This window comes from Amphiprion ocellaris, chromosome 3, assembly GCF_022539595.1.
Source record: "Amphiprion ocellaris isolate individual 3 ecotype Okinawa chromosome 3, ASM2253959v1, whole genome shotgun sequence".
Lineage (NCBI taxonomy): Eukaryota > Metazoa > Chordata > Actinopteri > Pomacentridae > Amphiprion > Amphiprion ocellaris.
This window is the reverse complement of record NC_072768.1, coordinates 36653224-36668242: the sequence shown is the minus strand read 5'-3', so window position 1 is coordinate 36668242 and position 15019 is coordinate 36653224. Positions and strand designations below refer to the sequence as shown.

Below are 15019 nucleotides of genomic sequence, written 5' to 3'. Positions count from 1 at the left end.
ATCCTTATTGAACCATGATCTGTGAGAGGTAAAGAACACCAAATATTGGTAGAAATGGTCAGTAATGGAGTTAATAATGAGATATAAACAATGTTTGTTGGATTTTTTGGTTTCTCCCACTTTTGGATAATTAAACATGACCCAGAAGACACAAACCTAACAGGAAGGTTAACTCAAGCAACTTGAAAGACAAATAATCCAGTATAAAGCATCTTCAACCAGGGTTTTGTAACAGATTATTGTCTATATGAAGCTTTACTGGCCTGAAATCAGCACATTTCACTAATTAATATAGACTATTTTGTTATTTCTAGGATAATTGAACCACCATTTTATTTCACATTTAACTTTTTAAAAATAAACCTGAAAACATGAGTTAAAGATGACGCAAGAAATGAACATTTTTAAACATTTTTCTACTTGTACAATTTACTAGTATTTTTGCGGATTTTCCCTGTTTTGTTAAAGTACAATATATCTAATGAAATCACAGGAAAAAAAGGTTTATATTTCTATGTTGCCTGTAAAAAAATGGAAAATATGAAGAAGAGTTGAGGTAGCAAACATTGAACAAAAAAAGGCATTATCACCTCTCAGCTGCTGTTTTCAGGCCACGTCAGTTAAATATGATGTTTGCTGCAGCTACATCACCCTTCCATAGTTTTGTTATAACTTGTCACTGTGTTTTATGATCTCTGTTGAATGAGCAGCACAGTATTCATGAGAACATACAGTAAATATTTACTTCTAAATGTAACCAGTGGTTTCTCTCTGCATTGTTAATTCAGCCGACACGTACATCTTTTGGAGGCGATCTCTGTTTATTTTTATTCTTCACATTAGACAAAAAACCCACACAAAATCGTCCCTCTTACAAACTTGGGCTCCTACAAGAAATCAAACAATGCACATATCAGAATTGGAAAGTGAACTAATAAGTGGAATTACATAACATTAATACACACAAATCACAACTGCACAATCTCGCCTACCTCTCCTTATGAATACATGAATAAAAGGGGAGAGGTAAGGTGGGATAAACACATTTATAGGACACCGTGGGGCGGCTGAAAGTGCAGGAACCCCCTGTGCTTTGGTTTTGCAAACTAGTGGATAAGAATGATAAAAATTCAATTTCACAAATCTGCTCAGTCAGAGAGGGGCTTTCATTTGTACTGGTGGAAGGAAAACCTGTCAACTATACAATTGTGGAACCTTAAACCACGATGATAAAGTTACATATAAACAGAAATACATGGCAAAAAAATAGCATCCTATGGTTATTTTAGAGAGCCTTCAAACCTTCACAAACCCTGTTTTCAGCAGAGAGGAGCAATAAAGTACTAATAAACTCACAGACGTGGTTATGACCGGTCATGACTTTTATTAATAATTTGCTACTGTTAACTCCTTAATATAGTGACAGGATTTATCATTATTTCCTCACTGGACAGTAACTGATGAGGATAAGGACCAAGTGGTGATTTCATGACCCAGAAGATGACCTCTATGGTGTATTTTATCGAAAAGTGGAAACCTGGTAAAATATATGCAGGATGCAGAAGCAAACATTTACCTCCTTTAAATACATTTATTTTATTATTTTTTTGCTTATTTTTAAAATTCTGGCCCTATGAATAACAGTTGTTATCATGTTTATGAGCTTGTAAAGTAAATTGATCCTTGCATAACATCCATAAAGTCAAAGAAGTGTACTTAAGATTTAGTTGGCGTACAATTTTAAAATAACCCTGGCTGCAAGTAATAAAACTACAGCTTGAATCACATTTTACAAGATTTTATTTAAATTAATAAGAATATCTGTGTAGTGGATAAACAAATTACATTCAGCTTGAGTGAAACTGTTATTTAAAGGCTATTATTTATTTATTTTTCAATTTTTTGTGTGTTGTTTTAAAGCTGTTAGCATCAAGAAAGTTGATCTTTGAGCTACAGCGAGTTCCGTTCATGATATTGTGCCAACACAGCACATCTTTATTAATGTGTATCTGTTTCCGCCACTTAATAAAATACATGACCACAAGATAAGACAAATGAACTCTCTGCACACTTATTACATAAGGCAGGTGCATGTAAAAGTTACAAACAGACTTCCACACGGTCTAAATTGCAAAAAGTATATTTATAGCAACATTTGTCTAATCTTGCAGTTTGATTATGTGTTGGCAGTAGGTCACTTGAGTTACGTTGTAAAGCTTGATACAGATTAATAAAGATGTTGCGTCTTGGCATAGTATCGTAAACATAACTCGCTGTAGCTCAAAGATCAGCTTTCTTGATGCTAACAGCTTTAAAACAACACACAAAAAATAGAAAAATGAATAAATACTAGCATTTACATCTCAGTTTAACTCAAACTGAGTTTAATTTGTTTATCCACTAGACAGATATCTTTACTAATTGTAATAAAAACATGTAATACATGTGATTCAGGCTGTAGCTGTTTTCTTATTCTAGTTTTATTACTTGCAGCTGAGATCATTTTAAAATCGTACATCAACTAAATCTTAATATAAAGTACACTCCTTTGACTTTATGGATGTTCTGCAAGGATCAAAGTATTTTACAAGCTCAAAAACATGATAACAACTGTTATTCATTGAGCCAGAATTTTAAAATAAACAAAAAAGCTTAATTTAAAGGAGGCGAATATATTGCATGTATTGTATCATATGGTATCTGGGTCATAAAACCAAGATATTTTATTCTCTACATCACCCCGCCTGTTTAAATGTTTGTCTTTGTATTCTTTTGTGCTTTTTAAAGCTTTATCTTGCTTCTTAAATTTTATTTATTTATTTAGTTTGTTTGTGTTTATGTATGTTGTAATGTCTGTGGGTTTCTGTGGATTATCTGCAGGGAAAACATTGCCGGACGTTGTTTCCTGGCAGTAAAAATCCACGTGTAAAAATAGTTGAGCGAACACAAGAGAATCGAAACCTCTAGAAACCTGGAGGAGATGATGAAGGATTAGGGTTATTTCTTACTGTTTTTAACATCATATATAATTTATTCAGTTTTTTCAAGGTGGGAACGTGCATTGTAAACACAATTTTTAGCAGTTTTTAAATGTAATTTTTCCAAAAAATGTACTGTTATTGTACAGAATTTTCCCATTTTCCAAACTAGTTAAATCATAGAAAAATGAATTAAATTGTACATTAACTGTAACAATACAGGCTGAAACTGTAAATCACGTTCACATCAAAAATCTGACTTTTTTAAAATAAACTTAATAAACTCCTATACAGCATTTGGCCATAAAAGTAATTTATTTACTTTTTTTTTTTTTTAATGGATCAGTTTGACCCGCAACATAACAGGAGGGTTAATATCTTGAAACTGGACAACAAGTAACTTTCTATAAATCTTAAAACAAGACACTGATTAAAAGATTACATTATTTACAAGCTGTTCCATCTCTAAATATCCAGCCAAATCTAGAATATTTGACTTTAGATTGAGCTCAATGTAGAAATTTATGTCTTGGAATATGACGTGAATTCTCAAAACATACAAGCTGCTTTTTTCTTACTTTTCAAATTCAGCAGCTGACTGATTTAAAGTGAGAAACAAGACTAGGTTAGAGTTTCTGGCTTCCTAGAATCTCCTTTCTTGCATTAGAGCAAGTAGTTGTGTGTTCACCAGGTGATGTGGGTGTTTACAACCTCACTGTTAATGTGTCACCTGTTGCAGTGGATGGGAGGGGAGATGCAGCCCAATAAAAGCTTCCCTCTCACCTTCACCTGCAGTGACTTGGTGTGGAGCTCCAGTGCAGGCGGGCATCATGGCGAAGGGTTTCTTTATCAGTAAAGCTGTTGGGATAGTGTGCATCGTCGCAGCTGTGGGCGCCGTGGCCACTATCATAGCTCTGTCTGTTGTTTACTCGCAGGAAAAGGCGAAAAACAATGACAGTAACCTGCAACCGACTAAACCACCCCCAGTGACTAAACCTCCCGGCCCGACAACAGCTAAACCGTCCAATGAGCTTTGGGACAAGTATCGGCTGCCCTCTAACCTGGTGCCATGGCACTATAACGTCACCCTGTGGCCACGACTGACTCCAGATGCAACCGGAAAATACATCTTTACTGGTAAGGCTTTCAATGAGTGAATCCTCTTGAGCCTGAAAGCATTCAGGGTTTTAAATCCTTCTTCGTTTGGCACTTTTCCCGCCTCCTTTATTTTTTTCTTATTCTATTATATCTTTATTTTAGCTTAAATTTTATTTTGCTATTGTATTGTACTTTTATCTTATCATTTTTGTACTTTATAGGAACTTAGTTTCTTATTTTATATTTTTTCTGCGCAATATCTGACACAAGAATTCCCTTACTAAAGTTTTATCTTCTAATCAGCAGTGGTTAAAACCTCTGAACCCCAAGCAGTTTCACTATTATATTGTACTTTTGCCATTTTTGTACTTTTCAGGCACATTTCAATTATCTTACCTTATAATTCACAGTGGTTTGAATCTCAGAGCCTCGGGTGCCCAGATAGCTCAGCTGGCTGAGTGGGTGACCCATAAATAGTGGCTATAGTCCCAAATGCAGCGGTCATGGGTTCAAAACCAACCATACCATTTACTGCATGTCATTCCCCCACTCTTCTACCCACATTTTCTGTCTCCCTCTCTACTGTCCTAAAAATAACTTAATTTTAAAAAATCTCTGAACCCCAAGCAGTTTGACTCCTGTCACATTTTTCCTCACTGTGGGCTCATTTTTCACTGCAATATCAAGTCCTGCACCTCTTAGGAAAACAACACCACCCTGACTACAAGGAGAGAAAAATAGAAACTATCTTCTGTGCAGTATGATGCCAAAATTCTGATTTCATCTAATTTTTTAAAACAATTTTTTTCCAACAGGTGTTACTAGTAGAGATTGAACGATATGTTTTTTCAGGGCCGATACAGGTACAGATTATTCGTCGTCAAGGAGGCCAATAACCGATATTTGGAGCTGATACTCATTTGCAGTAAAAGTGAAAATATTGGTGTCAAAACTTTGAATAACACAAACTTCAACACTTTCTTTAAATGCCTTTAAGCATATGTTTATTAAACAGCTTTTCAGATTTGTAACATGTTTAAGTTTTTTTTTTTTAAATCTTAGAGAGTAGACACCTTTGTTTTAAAATTCTAACAAAAAGTGCAGGGAGCTCCTAGGCTCAGCAGCATGTCTTACAAAGTTACATGAAAGATGTAACAAATAAATAGCTCCCGAAGGTTTTATCAATATATTTATTATATTTAAATTAGGGGTGGGAACCTCTGGGTACCTTGTGATACGATACGATTCACGATACAAGGCTCACGATAACGATTATCTCACGATATGGCGATACAGCGATTATTGATATATTAGGCAGGAAATCAATCTAAGATACTCCAGAATACAACTATTAATGACAAAAACAAGGTATTTTTAAATGAAAAAAATAAAGTGTTTATTTTTTTTGCACTTTTACTGACACAATCTGTCAAAAATTACTGCCTTAACAGAATATTTCAGTGTAACATTTCTGTAAACAAATACAAGTGTCTTCTTAACAGTGACACTATTCTATTGCAATATTGTTGTAAACAAATGAGTGTCTTTCTTAAAAGAATCACTATTGTACTGCAAAATTTCAGCAACAAAGATATTTGTTCCTTTTTTAAACAGCGACACCATTTCTGTGTAACAGTGCGACCAAGTGCAAATCTACTGCAAGGCATCTATCTACCTGCACATTTAGAGAGAACATACCACAAAACAAAACTTCACAGCTTAAGCTTACGTTCAAATATCAAAATGATTTATCTTGAGAAATGATGTAGTTCAAAAAGTGCATTTTTAGACATCACACAGATTTTAGAACTTAAACACTGAGAATTCTACAAAACTGATCCACTTTCTGGACATGTCCATGTTACACAGGGATGTGCATGTTTTTCCTGAGAAAGAGCAGCTGCTCAGCATGTTCAGGAGTGAACATACTTCTCTGAACACTGATGATGTCGCCAGCGCTTGAATGTAAAATCCGAAATGTACCCACACTTTTGACTTGTAAGCTGCCGGTGCATCTTTCAACTTCTGTTTCTCGCTTGTTGCCGCCATGTTTTCTCCCTTTGTGCGCTCTATGGGTATCTTCTTCGCCTGGCGACTTCCGCCCACTTCACCGCCACTCCCGGCAGGAGCGCCCCTAGCGGACCACCAAGGAATTGCCCAATAAGCAATGAACATTGAAAGAGTCGTTTATAGTGGCCGTATGTTAAATAAAAGTATCGATCCTTGGCGGGAGCATATCGATAATCGATCGGGAGACAAAATATCGCAATATATCGCCATATCGAGATATTGTCACACTCCTAATTTAAATAGTATCTACAATCTTGTTTTAAATGATCTAGTTATTGGGCTCACAGTAACATTACTAGTAGTTGTGAGTTGTAGAGGACTGGGATGTTTACTACCATTTATAGAGAGTCTGCTGCCGTAACTTACCTTCGAAACATGTACACTACCAGTCAAAAGTTTGGACACACCCTCTCATTCAGTGGTTTTTATTTAATTATTTTCTACACTGTAGATTCATACTGAAGACATTGAAACTATAAAAGAATACATGTGGAATTATGTTGTGTGCTGCTAGACAGCCACCGAACCATTAAAGAAAACTCCGTACACAAGGCTTTCTTTTCTTGCATTTATGGAGGTCTCTTGTAGTCAAACGTGACAATTGGTAACTGTAGCATACGGAACAAGAAAAGCACTCAGAGTGCGCAGTACTCCGCCAAGGCTGTTCATTCCCCCATATGGCATTGTCAGAAATGCAGCATTTTATTATTATTGTTATTCCTGATGATCAGAAATCACGGTAACATAGAATGTGGCCATTTAATATAGATATAAATGACTTTGCGCTGAGCACAGGCGTGTGTTATGCATGTGTACATTATGTACGGATACTGAATCACGTGACCTACATATGTATAAATTATTATTATTTTGAAGGCCTATTTTTTTAATGTTAAGGGCTTTTATTTTTGGCACCATTCCCGCGGCACAGGAAGTGTTTATCTAAGAAGCGGTTTCTTGACATGAGTAAGATTGTGCCAAAAAGTCTGAATTCAGGATAGGTTAGGAAAACTCAGAAACACCCCCACAATTTAATCAATTGTTTCTTGTATCATTTCCAACGGATAAGCCTGATAAGTCAGTAGTAGGATCGTAATCATGTGATCATCAGTATGCAACTGATGTAACCTTCACTTGTTGTCATGGTTACAGTGACGCCATGCCGGCCACTGTGTCACACAATGGGAAATCTTTAACAAATCCGTGGATCCAGACTTTAAGCCGCATCACTGCCAAAATCTAATCACACATCAGTCACTGCTAACGGAAACACCATCGAGTTGGCAAAATTTACTTAAAGTAGTAATTCTATGGCCTCTGTATAAGTGCTTTGTCCACACAATAGAAGAAAATTTCCCAAAGCTGAAACGTTTTAGAGCCAACACAGCATATTCATGAGGTTTTTCAGATGTTTCTGCCGTACTGCTAGCTTGTTTTTCGCCAAGAGAAAAAACACCAAATATTGTCTATAGAGAGATGAGCATCCACTCTGCAGTAACCAAAACGATCCTTTATGGAGAGGTGTTTCCCTCTGATAACTTTGTAACTACAGCCTTTTAACAGATTTTACCATGAAATGAACTTATTTATTTATACACTGTTGTATTAATTTAAAATGTAGAAAACAATACAAATAAATAGAAAGCACTGAATGAGAAGATGTGTCCAAACTTTTGACTGGTAGTGTATCTGCTCTCCTAAGCTTCTCCACTCAGCAAAGCACTGCGCATGTACAGCTTTCACTGCTGATTGGCTGTTACCTGTGTCCTGGCTCTGCGTGTAACCAATCAGATGGTGCTGTGGGTGGGACAAAGCTGGAGACAGAGAGGCTGCATCAGAGCCAAAATAACTCAGCTTTAAATTGATCTCTTATCGGCCGTTGGATTTTTTAAAAAAAGGCAGATGCCGATATATCCCTAGTTACTAGTACTGTGAAAAAATGGTGTCTTTTTATTTTACTTTATTACTTTCCTACCTCAGAATCGTTATTTTCTATTCTAGTCTTATTTTAGCTCGCTTGCTTTTATTTGACACTTACATTCTGTTGCTTTTCCATTATGTGCTGCATTTCATGTCAGCTAATCTTTGTTTTCTGTGCAATATCTGACACAAGAATTTCCCAAATTTCCAATTTTTGAAATTTGTTTCCATACTTATCACCTGTCTGTAAAACACTGCCTGCAGTTCACCTGATTTTTCTCACATGACTGTTAACCACTGCTGAATCCTTTACCGTTTCTCAGGCAATTTTTTATATGAGATATTTAGAAAAAGCAAGTTGAAAATGATTCTTTCTGTTCTTACACTTTCTGGCTGATAAATGGTGTCATTTTGGTGATCTTAAAATAAACTAAAGTTAACTTCCTCACCCGTCGGAGTGTTTGGGAGTCAGAGGGTTTTGTTGAGGTTAATAGTTCCCTGAGTTTACTCTGGAACAGGGCCACTGGTCCAGCTCTTTGTTTCAAGGGTTAGATTCTATTTGCCTAAAGACATTGACCCTAATAGGTTCTATAGAACAGCTGGAGTCGAGGAAACTCACCTAGTTTCTAACTGCCTACATCCTGACGCCTGTCCTGCTTACTCTAAGAGTTAACCTGGCTGAGCAGCCTACACAGACAGGTTACCTTATTATCCACACCTATTAACGGCAGCTTTCCTCTGAATGGACTGAGCTCTTGGTAAGTTACTAGACTGTGATTCAGAGGTTAGGAATAAACTTCAGGGATAAGTTTACAAATCTGGAATGTCTACATGACTAGAAAAACCATTAAGAACCATTTGAATGTAGTGCACACAATCACCCCACTTTTTACTACCATCAGATCTTAATGATACAAAATGGCTAATTAAAAGTCCAAATTTCTTTAAATGCGGGTAAATAGTTTATTGCGACATATTTGCATGGGCATGACAACAGCTCTTGATTACAAATACTTTCTTACTGACTACGGGGGAATCCTCCTAGTAGGGTAGGAAAACCTGGTACAGGGCCCAAATCCCCTATAGAGGTTCCCCTTCATTCAGGGTGAAAAGGAAAGTCCTCACTCCAATCAAGTCTGCAATAATCCTTTATCCATTTGGGTATATTCCTTATTTGTAAATCCACTAAAGTAGATTAGGATATCCTCAGTATTCTCTTTATACATATGAGCAAAACTTGTGGAACAGTCCTTCATTGCTTCTCAGTAATGCAAGGCTGGTATTTCTGTTTCCCTCAGACAGGGTAAAGAAAATATTCCATTATTCCTTCTGAGTAGAACTGCAGACTGAACACGGCTTCTCTTTTTTCAAAGTATAATCCTCCTTCCTGGATGTTTTCAGATAAGATCCAACTCCGACGAGGTCCAGCGAAGAACTCCGTCTAAAGAGTCGTTTCTCTTCATTTATGTACTTTTTGGACATTCCCATGGACAAAATTTGTAGTTTGTGAAACCAGAAAATCTCAGGAAAAAGTCATCCAAGTAGAACAACCACAGTTTCTGAGCACTAGAAATAACAGGAAAGTCACGCAGTTTTATGTATATTTGTGTGTAGAGTGCAGATGTTTGTAATAGTAATAAAAAGAAAACAACCTGTACATTTTCAGATCACTCACCTGATCGTATGTTTTGTTTTTCAGCTGAAACAGTTCAAGGCCGATAACGCCGAAGTCGGTTTTGGCTCCGGGACTCTGGCACTGGATCAGTCCATCGAGAGAACCGTCGCCAACATAAAATGGATCGCAGAGAACGAGAACAATGTTCTGAACTGGTTCATAGCTGAATCTAAGTCCTAATGAGGAGTTTACTTGTTCTTTGTGTAATTTAAAAATGAAATGTTCTTTTTCCATTAGTTTAAGTCCTTAGACTTAGATTTGAAACATGAGTATTTGTGCTCCTAAAAAATGAGATAATATGTTCACCTTTAGCATAAATTGGGACCCAAATTAGCTGCTGAGCTTTACTTGTGCTGCAGTTTATTTGAATTGAATTGGAAATTACAATATATTTAGAATCCTTGAAAGCAGAAATACAAATAGCATTAAAATTTCACACTTGAAGTCAGACAGCCAGAGATGACATGTTTTTGTTGTTTTATACTTTTAAAAATCAATTTTTTAAAAATAATTTTACAATCTCGTGGTTATAAAGAAGGAGTTCCTTATAAATGGCAATTTTTTGTGTTTTCATGTAATATTTGGGTGATAATTTAGTGATGTCAGGGGAAACAAAAAGTCCTCTCTGGCCTCTAAATTCTATCAGCTTCAATTGTTTCTGTTTCTTCCTGTTTAATATTGAGCTCCTGAGTTGACGACTTCAGCGTCTCAGATTTAAGGATTAAGGTTTACTATATTTCTTATCCCACTGCAAAATAATTTATGAATTTATGATAAAACTGGATTGTTAATGAGGACATTTGTTTATTTATTGTTCACATTAGCTCTGGTTATGATGACTTTTTGCTCTGAAACCAGTGTTTTTTTAATTGTATTTCCACCTTTAAATGGACAAAACAAAAGGAATACTTGAGCACTTTTAAAATTCAAATACTAAATTTTGTCAGTATTCTTTGTCTATGAGATACTGCTGTGCAAAAATGTAAAAAGTGAAGTCTATATAATTATAAAATTGTACATATTTGCTGACTCTGGATACTTTTAGATATTTCGGTGCCACAGTTTCACTCCATTCTGATAAAGCAAATCAAATTATTTCTTCAGAATTTACTGTTGCGCTCAGCTTTTCTGAATGTGCAATATTACTGATATAGTTTCTTAATCCAGATTGTTTCACTCTGATCAATTTACTCCGTCTTAAACCATACATAATGGACGATACAGTTTCTTTGTTGAACTTTATTAAACATTGTGCGCAGGCAAACACATGCTCCTGCAGTCAGTTAGTGCTACTGAGCACTGCATATACTGTCACTTGTTGCTGTTACCACAATGTAACTTATTAAATGGCAAATAAAACAGCTTTATCAAGGCGAGTAAACAACTGACAGCTAGGTTTGACAGAATGTGGTCTCTGCTTTAAAGTCTTTCAAACAGCATGTATTAGTGACCACACTCAGATGAGTTTTGCTGCTTGTTTTGTCGCCTTGGTGACAGTTTCAAACTACATACTAAGCACTCCATCATTTCTCAAAAGATATTTCACTGATGGAGTGATGGTTATATCTGCAAAAAAAGTGAGGGAAGCTGGAACACACATCTTGTCTAAAACTTTGTTTTTTGTTCTTTTTTAGGTGCATACAAATGAGATGGCAGTGTAAAGTTTGTGGATTCAGAGCAACAACAAGGGGTGAGCTTCTGCAACACTACAGATTACAACACATGACACTTGAGATTGGAAACTCAGTACCACGCCTTGATTATGATTTTTCATGCTCCTTTAAAACATCAAATGCACTGAGAACTCATTTGTCAAGGTACCATGCTGAAGAAGGATCTAAGGAGCAAGGAGTAATTCACTTGTTCACATGTGTAAAATGTTCAACTAAACATAACACTGAATATATTATAATATTTCCTACATTTTGGTTATCACTTAAGGAGTCATGAAACTGTAGAGTGTGTTTCTGTTGGATATACATTCAAGACAAATATATATGGAACGTTTATTAGACACAAAAGCAGAAAGCTCAATCCTTATTCTCTTGATGACCTCAAGCCAGATGTCATTTGTGACCACCGCCCTTTGTCAAATGTGACAGATCACTTATTCCCAGGTGATAGTGATCGTGAGAACACCAGTTTAAGTCCTACAGTTGATGTATCTAAAGAAATCCATCAAAGAATTGGTTCACTTCTCTTGAAGTTGGAAAGTGTGTGTTGGAGAGGTAATGCTGTAATGAACGACATGGAGGCTTCTTTGTTCTTGCAGCAAGGGTAACCACACTCAGTGTAACAAGACACGTCTCGTGTGAGCTACCAAGAGGTGGGTCCCTGCCGTCCTTTATTTATACACAGCTGGGTTCACAAGGTAATGATATGCGAGTGGGTGTGAATGTGAGGTGTTACATCCTGGTAACCACCGGAGCAGCAAACCCCCAATACTTGGTATCAGGAGCACCTGAGAGTGTTGCTGTTGGAAAACTGTAGGGAAGTGGATCTTGTTTCTCACTACAATCTTCAAGATGTCTATCCACTTGCAGCTTATAATTTTGCAGGGAAGTGCATGGTTACACTGAAACGTTACATCTATTACCCATTTTAGATTATATCTCCCTCACTATCACAAAGTGTTTGATATTTTGTGAATTAGCTTATTATGTTTTGATGCATAATGAAAGAATAAATCTTCTTTTTGTGGCAGGATTTTGGAGGTTAATTTTCTCAACGAGCCACCTGGCATGGATTCAGCAGTGCTTAAGGTGATCTTTGATCACACAATAGAGAAACTGATTTTTCCACCTGGAATACCAGAGATGATGGAGGAAGTGAACTTGGCTGCCTGCCGGACGCTTGATGCCAGAAGTGAGAACCCGGCCACGGCTTGCCTCCCCTCCTCACCAGGTAAGTGAAAAAACAATAAAAGTAGTGGTATTTCACAGGCAGCCGAAGCATCCCACTTATTCTACACCTCTCATGTCTCTTCACAGTGCCAGACTAGAGTCAAGCTTAATAGGGTCTTCTCTCCCTGTTGATTCTGCCAAGCCCGTTCCCTTGGCTGTAGTTTCTCTAGATAGTAGGTAGTGACAGTGGGAATCTCGTTCATCTATTCACGCACATCACTAATTACATGACGAGGCATTTGGCTTTGTTACGTGCCGTAGCATTTCAGTGCATTTTTCCAGGTTTCATTTCATGTCGTCTTCCCTGAGACATGTGGCTCTATTTGTGGGCATAATTCTGCTTCCGTCTGCCTGGACATCTGGATCAATTTCTGGGAAAAATTCTGCTTCAGTCTGCCTGGGCATCTGGATCAATTTCTGGGCAAAAATCAGTTTTGGGTGCCTGTAGTGTATTGCAGGTGTAGTTTCTGACTTTCGCCACAAGATGGAGCCATTTACCTATGCAAAATTCTGCTTCAAGCTGTCTGAACATCTAGCTCTATTTCTGGGCAAAATTCTGCTTCAGTATGCCTGGACATCAGGATCTATTTCTGGGCAAAAATCTGCTAGATGTAATTTTGTCACATCACTGGAGCACAAATCACAGGTGACCACTACATGTTTGTGCTCCTTGCACACAGGCCTGGTGCACTGGGAACACCGGCTGCCAGTTTTTCTGTCTTTGGAACACAGGCAGATTGCACACGTCTTCCTCTTCTTTTGGCCCCCCTGGCTGATGTCCACCTGTGGCTGGGTGGTGGCTGTATAATCTTTTGTAACCCACATCTGTCTATTGCTCCGTTGGGCCTCTTCACATGTGGCATGACAAGCTCTCGGCCCAGCTCTTTGATGAATAGCCGGCGTGCATTGTTCACACCACCCTGGTAATCAGGATGTTGTATAGTGAAGTTAATGTAGACATTCAGCGTGGCAACGTCCAGCATCTTGTGCTAGAGCACCATGGGCCACCTCCGTGTTCTCCACTTGCATGAGTAGTTGCTACCATCTGATCCATTATGTCCACTCTTTCCTTTGTTCTGTTGTAGTACAATTGTTGGACAACATTCCCTCCAAGTTTCCTATGAGCCTCCTCTCCTGGCTGTCTACTTGTATAGACAATTCCATCTACTGCATAAGGTACCCTTGCATCGCACATCCAGAAGACTTGTATCCCATATTTCGCAGGCTTGCTAGGCATCTATTGCAGGAACTTGCACCTGCCTCGGAACAGCACAAGCTGCTCATCTATGGTGACACAGTAACTGGGGATGATCTGTCTTCTGCAGTTGATCTTTCAGTGAAACAGCTGTTGATCCAGGTGGAGGTCCTGGGCAGCTTGGCAGAATGATATCCCTTCTTGTTCTGCCATGGATGGCGGGATTCGCATGCCAGTAAGATCTAGTTTTACTCAATCTGTTGGCATCAGTCTGAGTTTCCTCATCAGACAACTCAGCAGATTCATGATCTGAGACCTCCATGTCATCAGAGGCGGCTTCATGTAGGAGAGCTGACACACTGGCAGTTCTAGCTTGACCCTATGGCAAAACATCTGGGTCGTTACCATCATCATAACTTCCAGACAGTGAAACAGGATGAATTAACCCCTTATATTCCTCGTCTGGTTCTTCCAGCAGCCTCAGTAGTGTTGTCTCAGCTGAAGAGCTGAGAACAGCCATGCTCTGGATAAAGTGAGTCAACAACACAGTAGTTTTTTCAGGTGTACATGAATACTCATACACATACATACATACAGTTTTACTTTGGTGACTTGCCTAAATAGCGTGGCTAAACTAACTTGGGTAACTGCTTGACGCAACCTAAACCTAATTACTTTTTATCTACAGTTATCTGTCATAAATGTCATCAGATATTTGCTCAAGTTGTAAAACAAGACCTACATGTAGCATATCTACTACACGGAGTTGTACTGAGCAGTGAAATGTCTGGCTGGTGAATAGTTGTTCGAGGAAAGTACTTTCCTACTTGAATTAATGGTTCCCACTTACCGTTTCATTGATTGCACCTGGGTTGTTTCGGACCTGCAACACAGCATAGATGAAATAATATGGAAAATGGATATGGGTCACTTTTGACCCATTTTGTGCATCAAAGGGTTAAGAACACTAGCAAGAATAACTGTCCTGTGTGGAGACAGTTATACCAGAGATTATTTCAAAATCGTACGACAACTCAATCTTAAGTGCACTCCTTTGACTTTATGGATGTTCTGCAAGGATCAAATTATTTTACAAGCTCAAAAACATGATAACAACTGGTTTTCATCAAGCCAGAATTATAAAATAAGCAAAGAAAAGCTAAATTTAAACTAGGCAAAT

General features: G+C 37.7%; 2 protein-coding genes across 2 annotated transcripts in view; both read left to right on the top strand.

Annotated features, from left to right (window-relative positions):
• The first annotated feature begins 3762 nt into the window (after positions 1-3762).
• Positions 3763-10770, top strand: LOC129348564 (aminopeptidase N-like). Its single transcript, XM_055009049.1, has 2 exons — positions 3763-4115; positions 9766-10770. Exons 1-2 carry the CDS (start codon positions 3809-3811, stop codon positions 9786-9788), a joined length of 330 nt encoding a protein of 109 aa, XP_054865024.1. The 5' UTR covers positions 3763-3808; the 3' UTR covers positions 9789-10770.
• A 153-nt stretch (positions 10771-10923) lies between these two features.
• The window catches only part of LOC111578069 (aminopeptidase Ey-like), a 32463-nt gene continuing 28367 nt past the window's right edge, over positions 10924-15019 (top strand). The window contains exons 1-2 of the mRNA XM_055009048.1: positions 10924-11431; positions 12446-12645. Coding sequence (XP_054865023.1) covers positions 12598-12645 — 48 coding nt within the window. The 5' untranslated portion in view covers positions 10924-11431; positions 12446-12597. The remainder of the gene's footprint in view (positions 11432-12445; positions 12646-15019) is intronic.

Excerpts from the sequence above, each read along its gene's own strand:
- LOC129348564 (XM_055009049.1), top strand. The coding sequence starts at position 3,809 with ATGGCGAAGGGTTTCTTTATCAGTAAAGCTGTTGGGATAGTGTGCATC. Across the intron at positions 4,116-9,765 it reads CGGAAAATACATCTTTACTG|CTGAAACAGTTCAAGGCCGA; the intron begins GTAAGGCTTTCA and ends TTTGTTTTTCAG.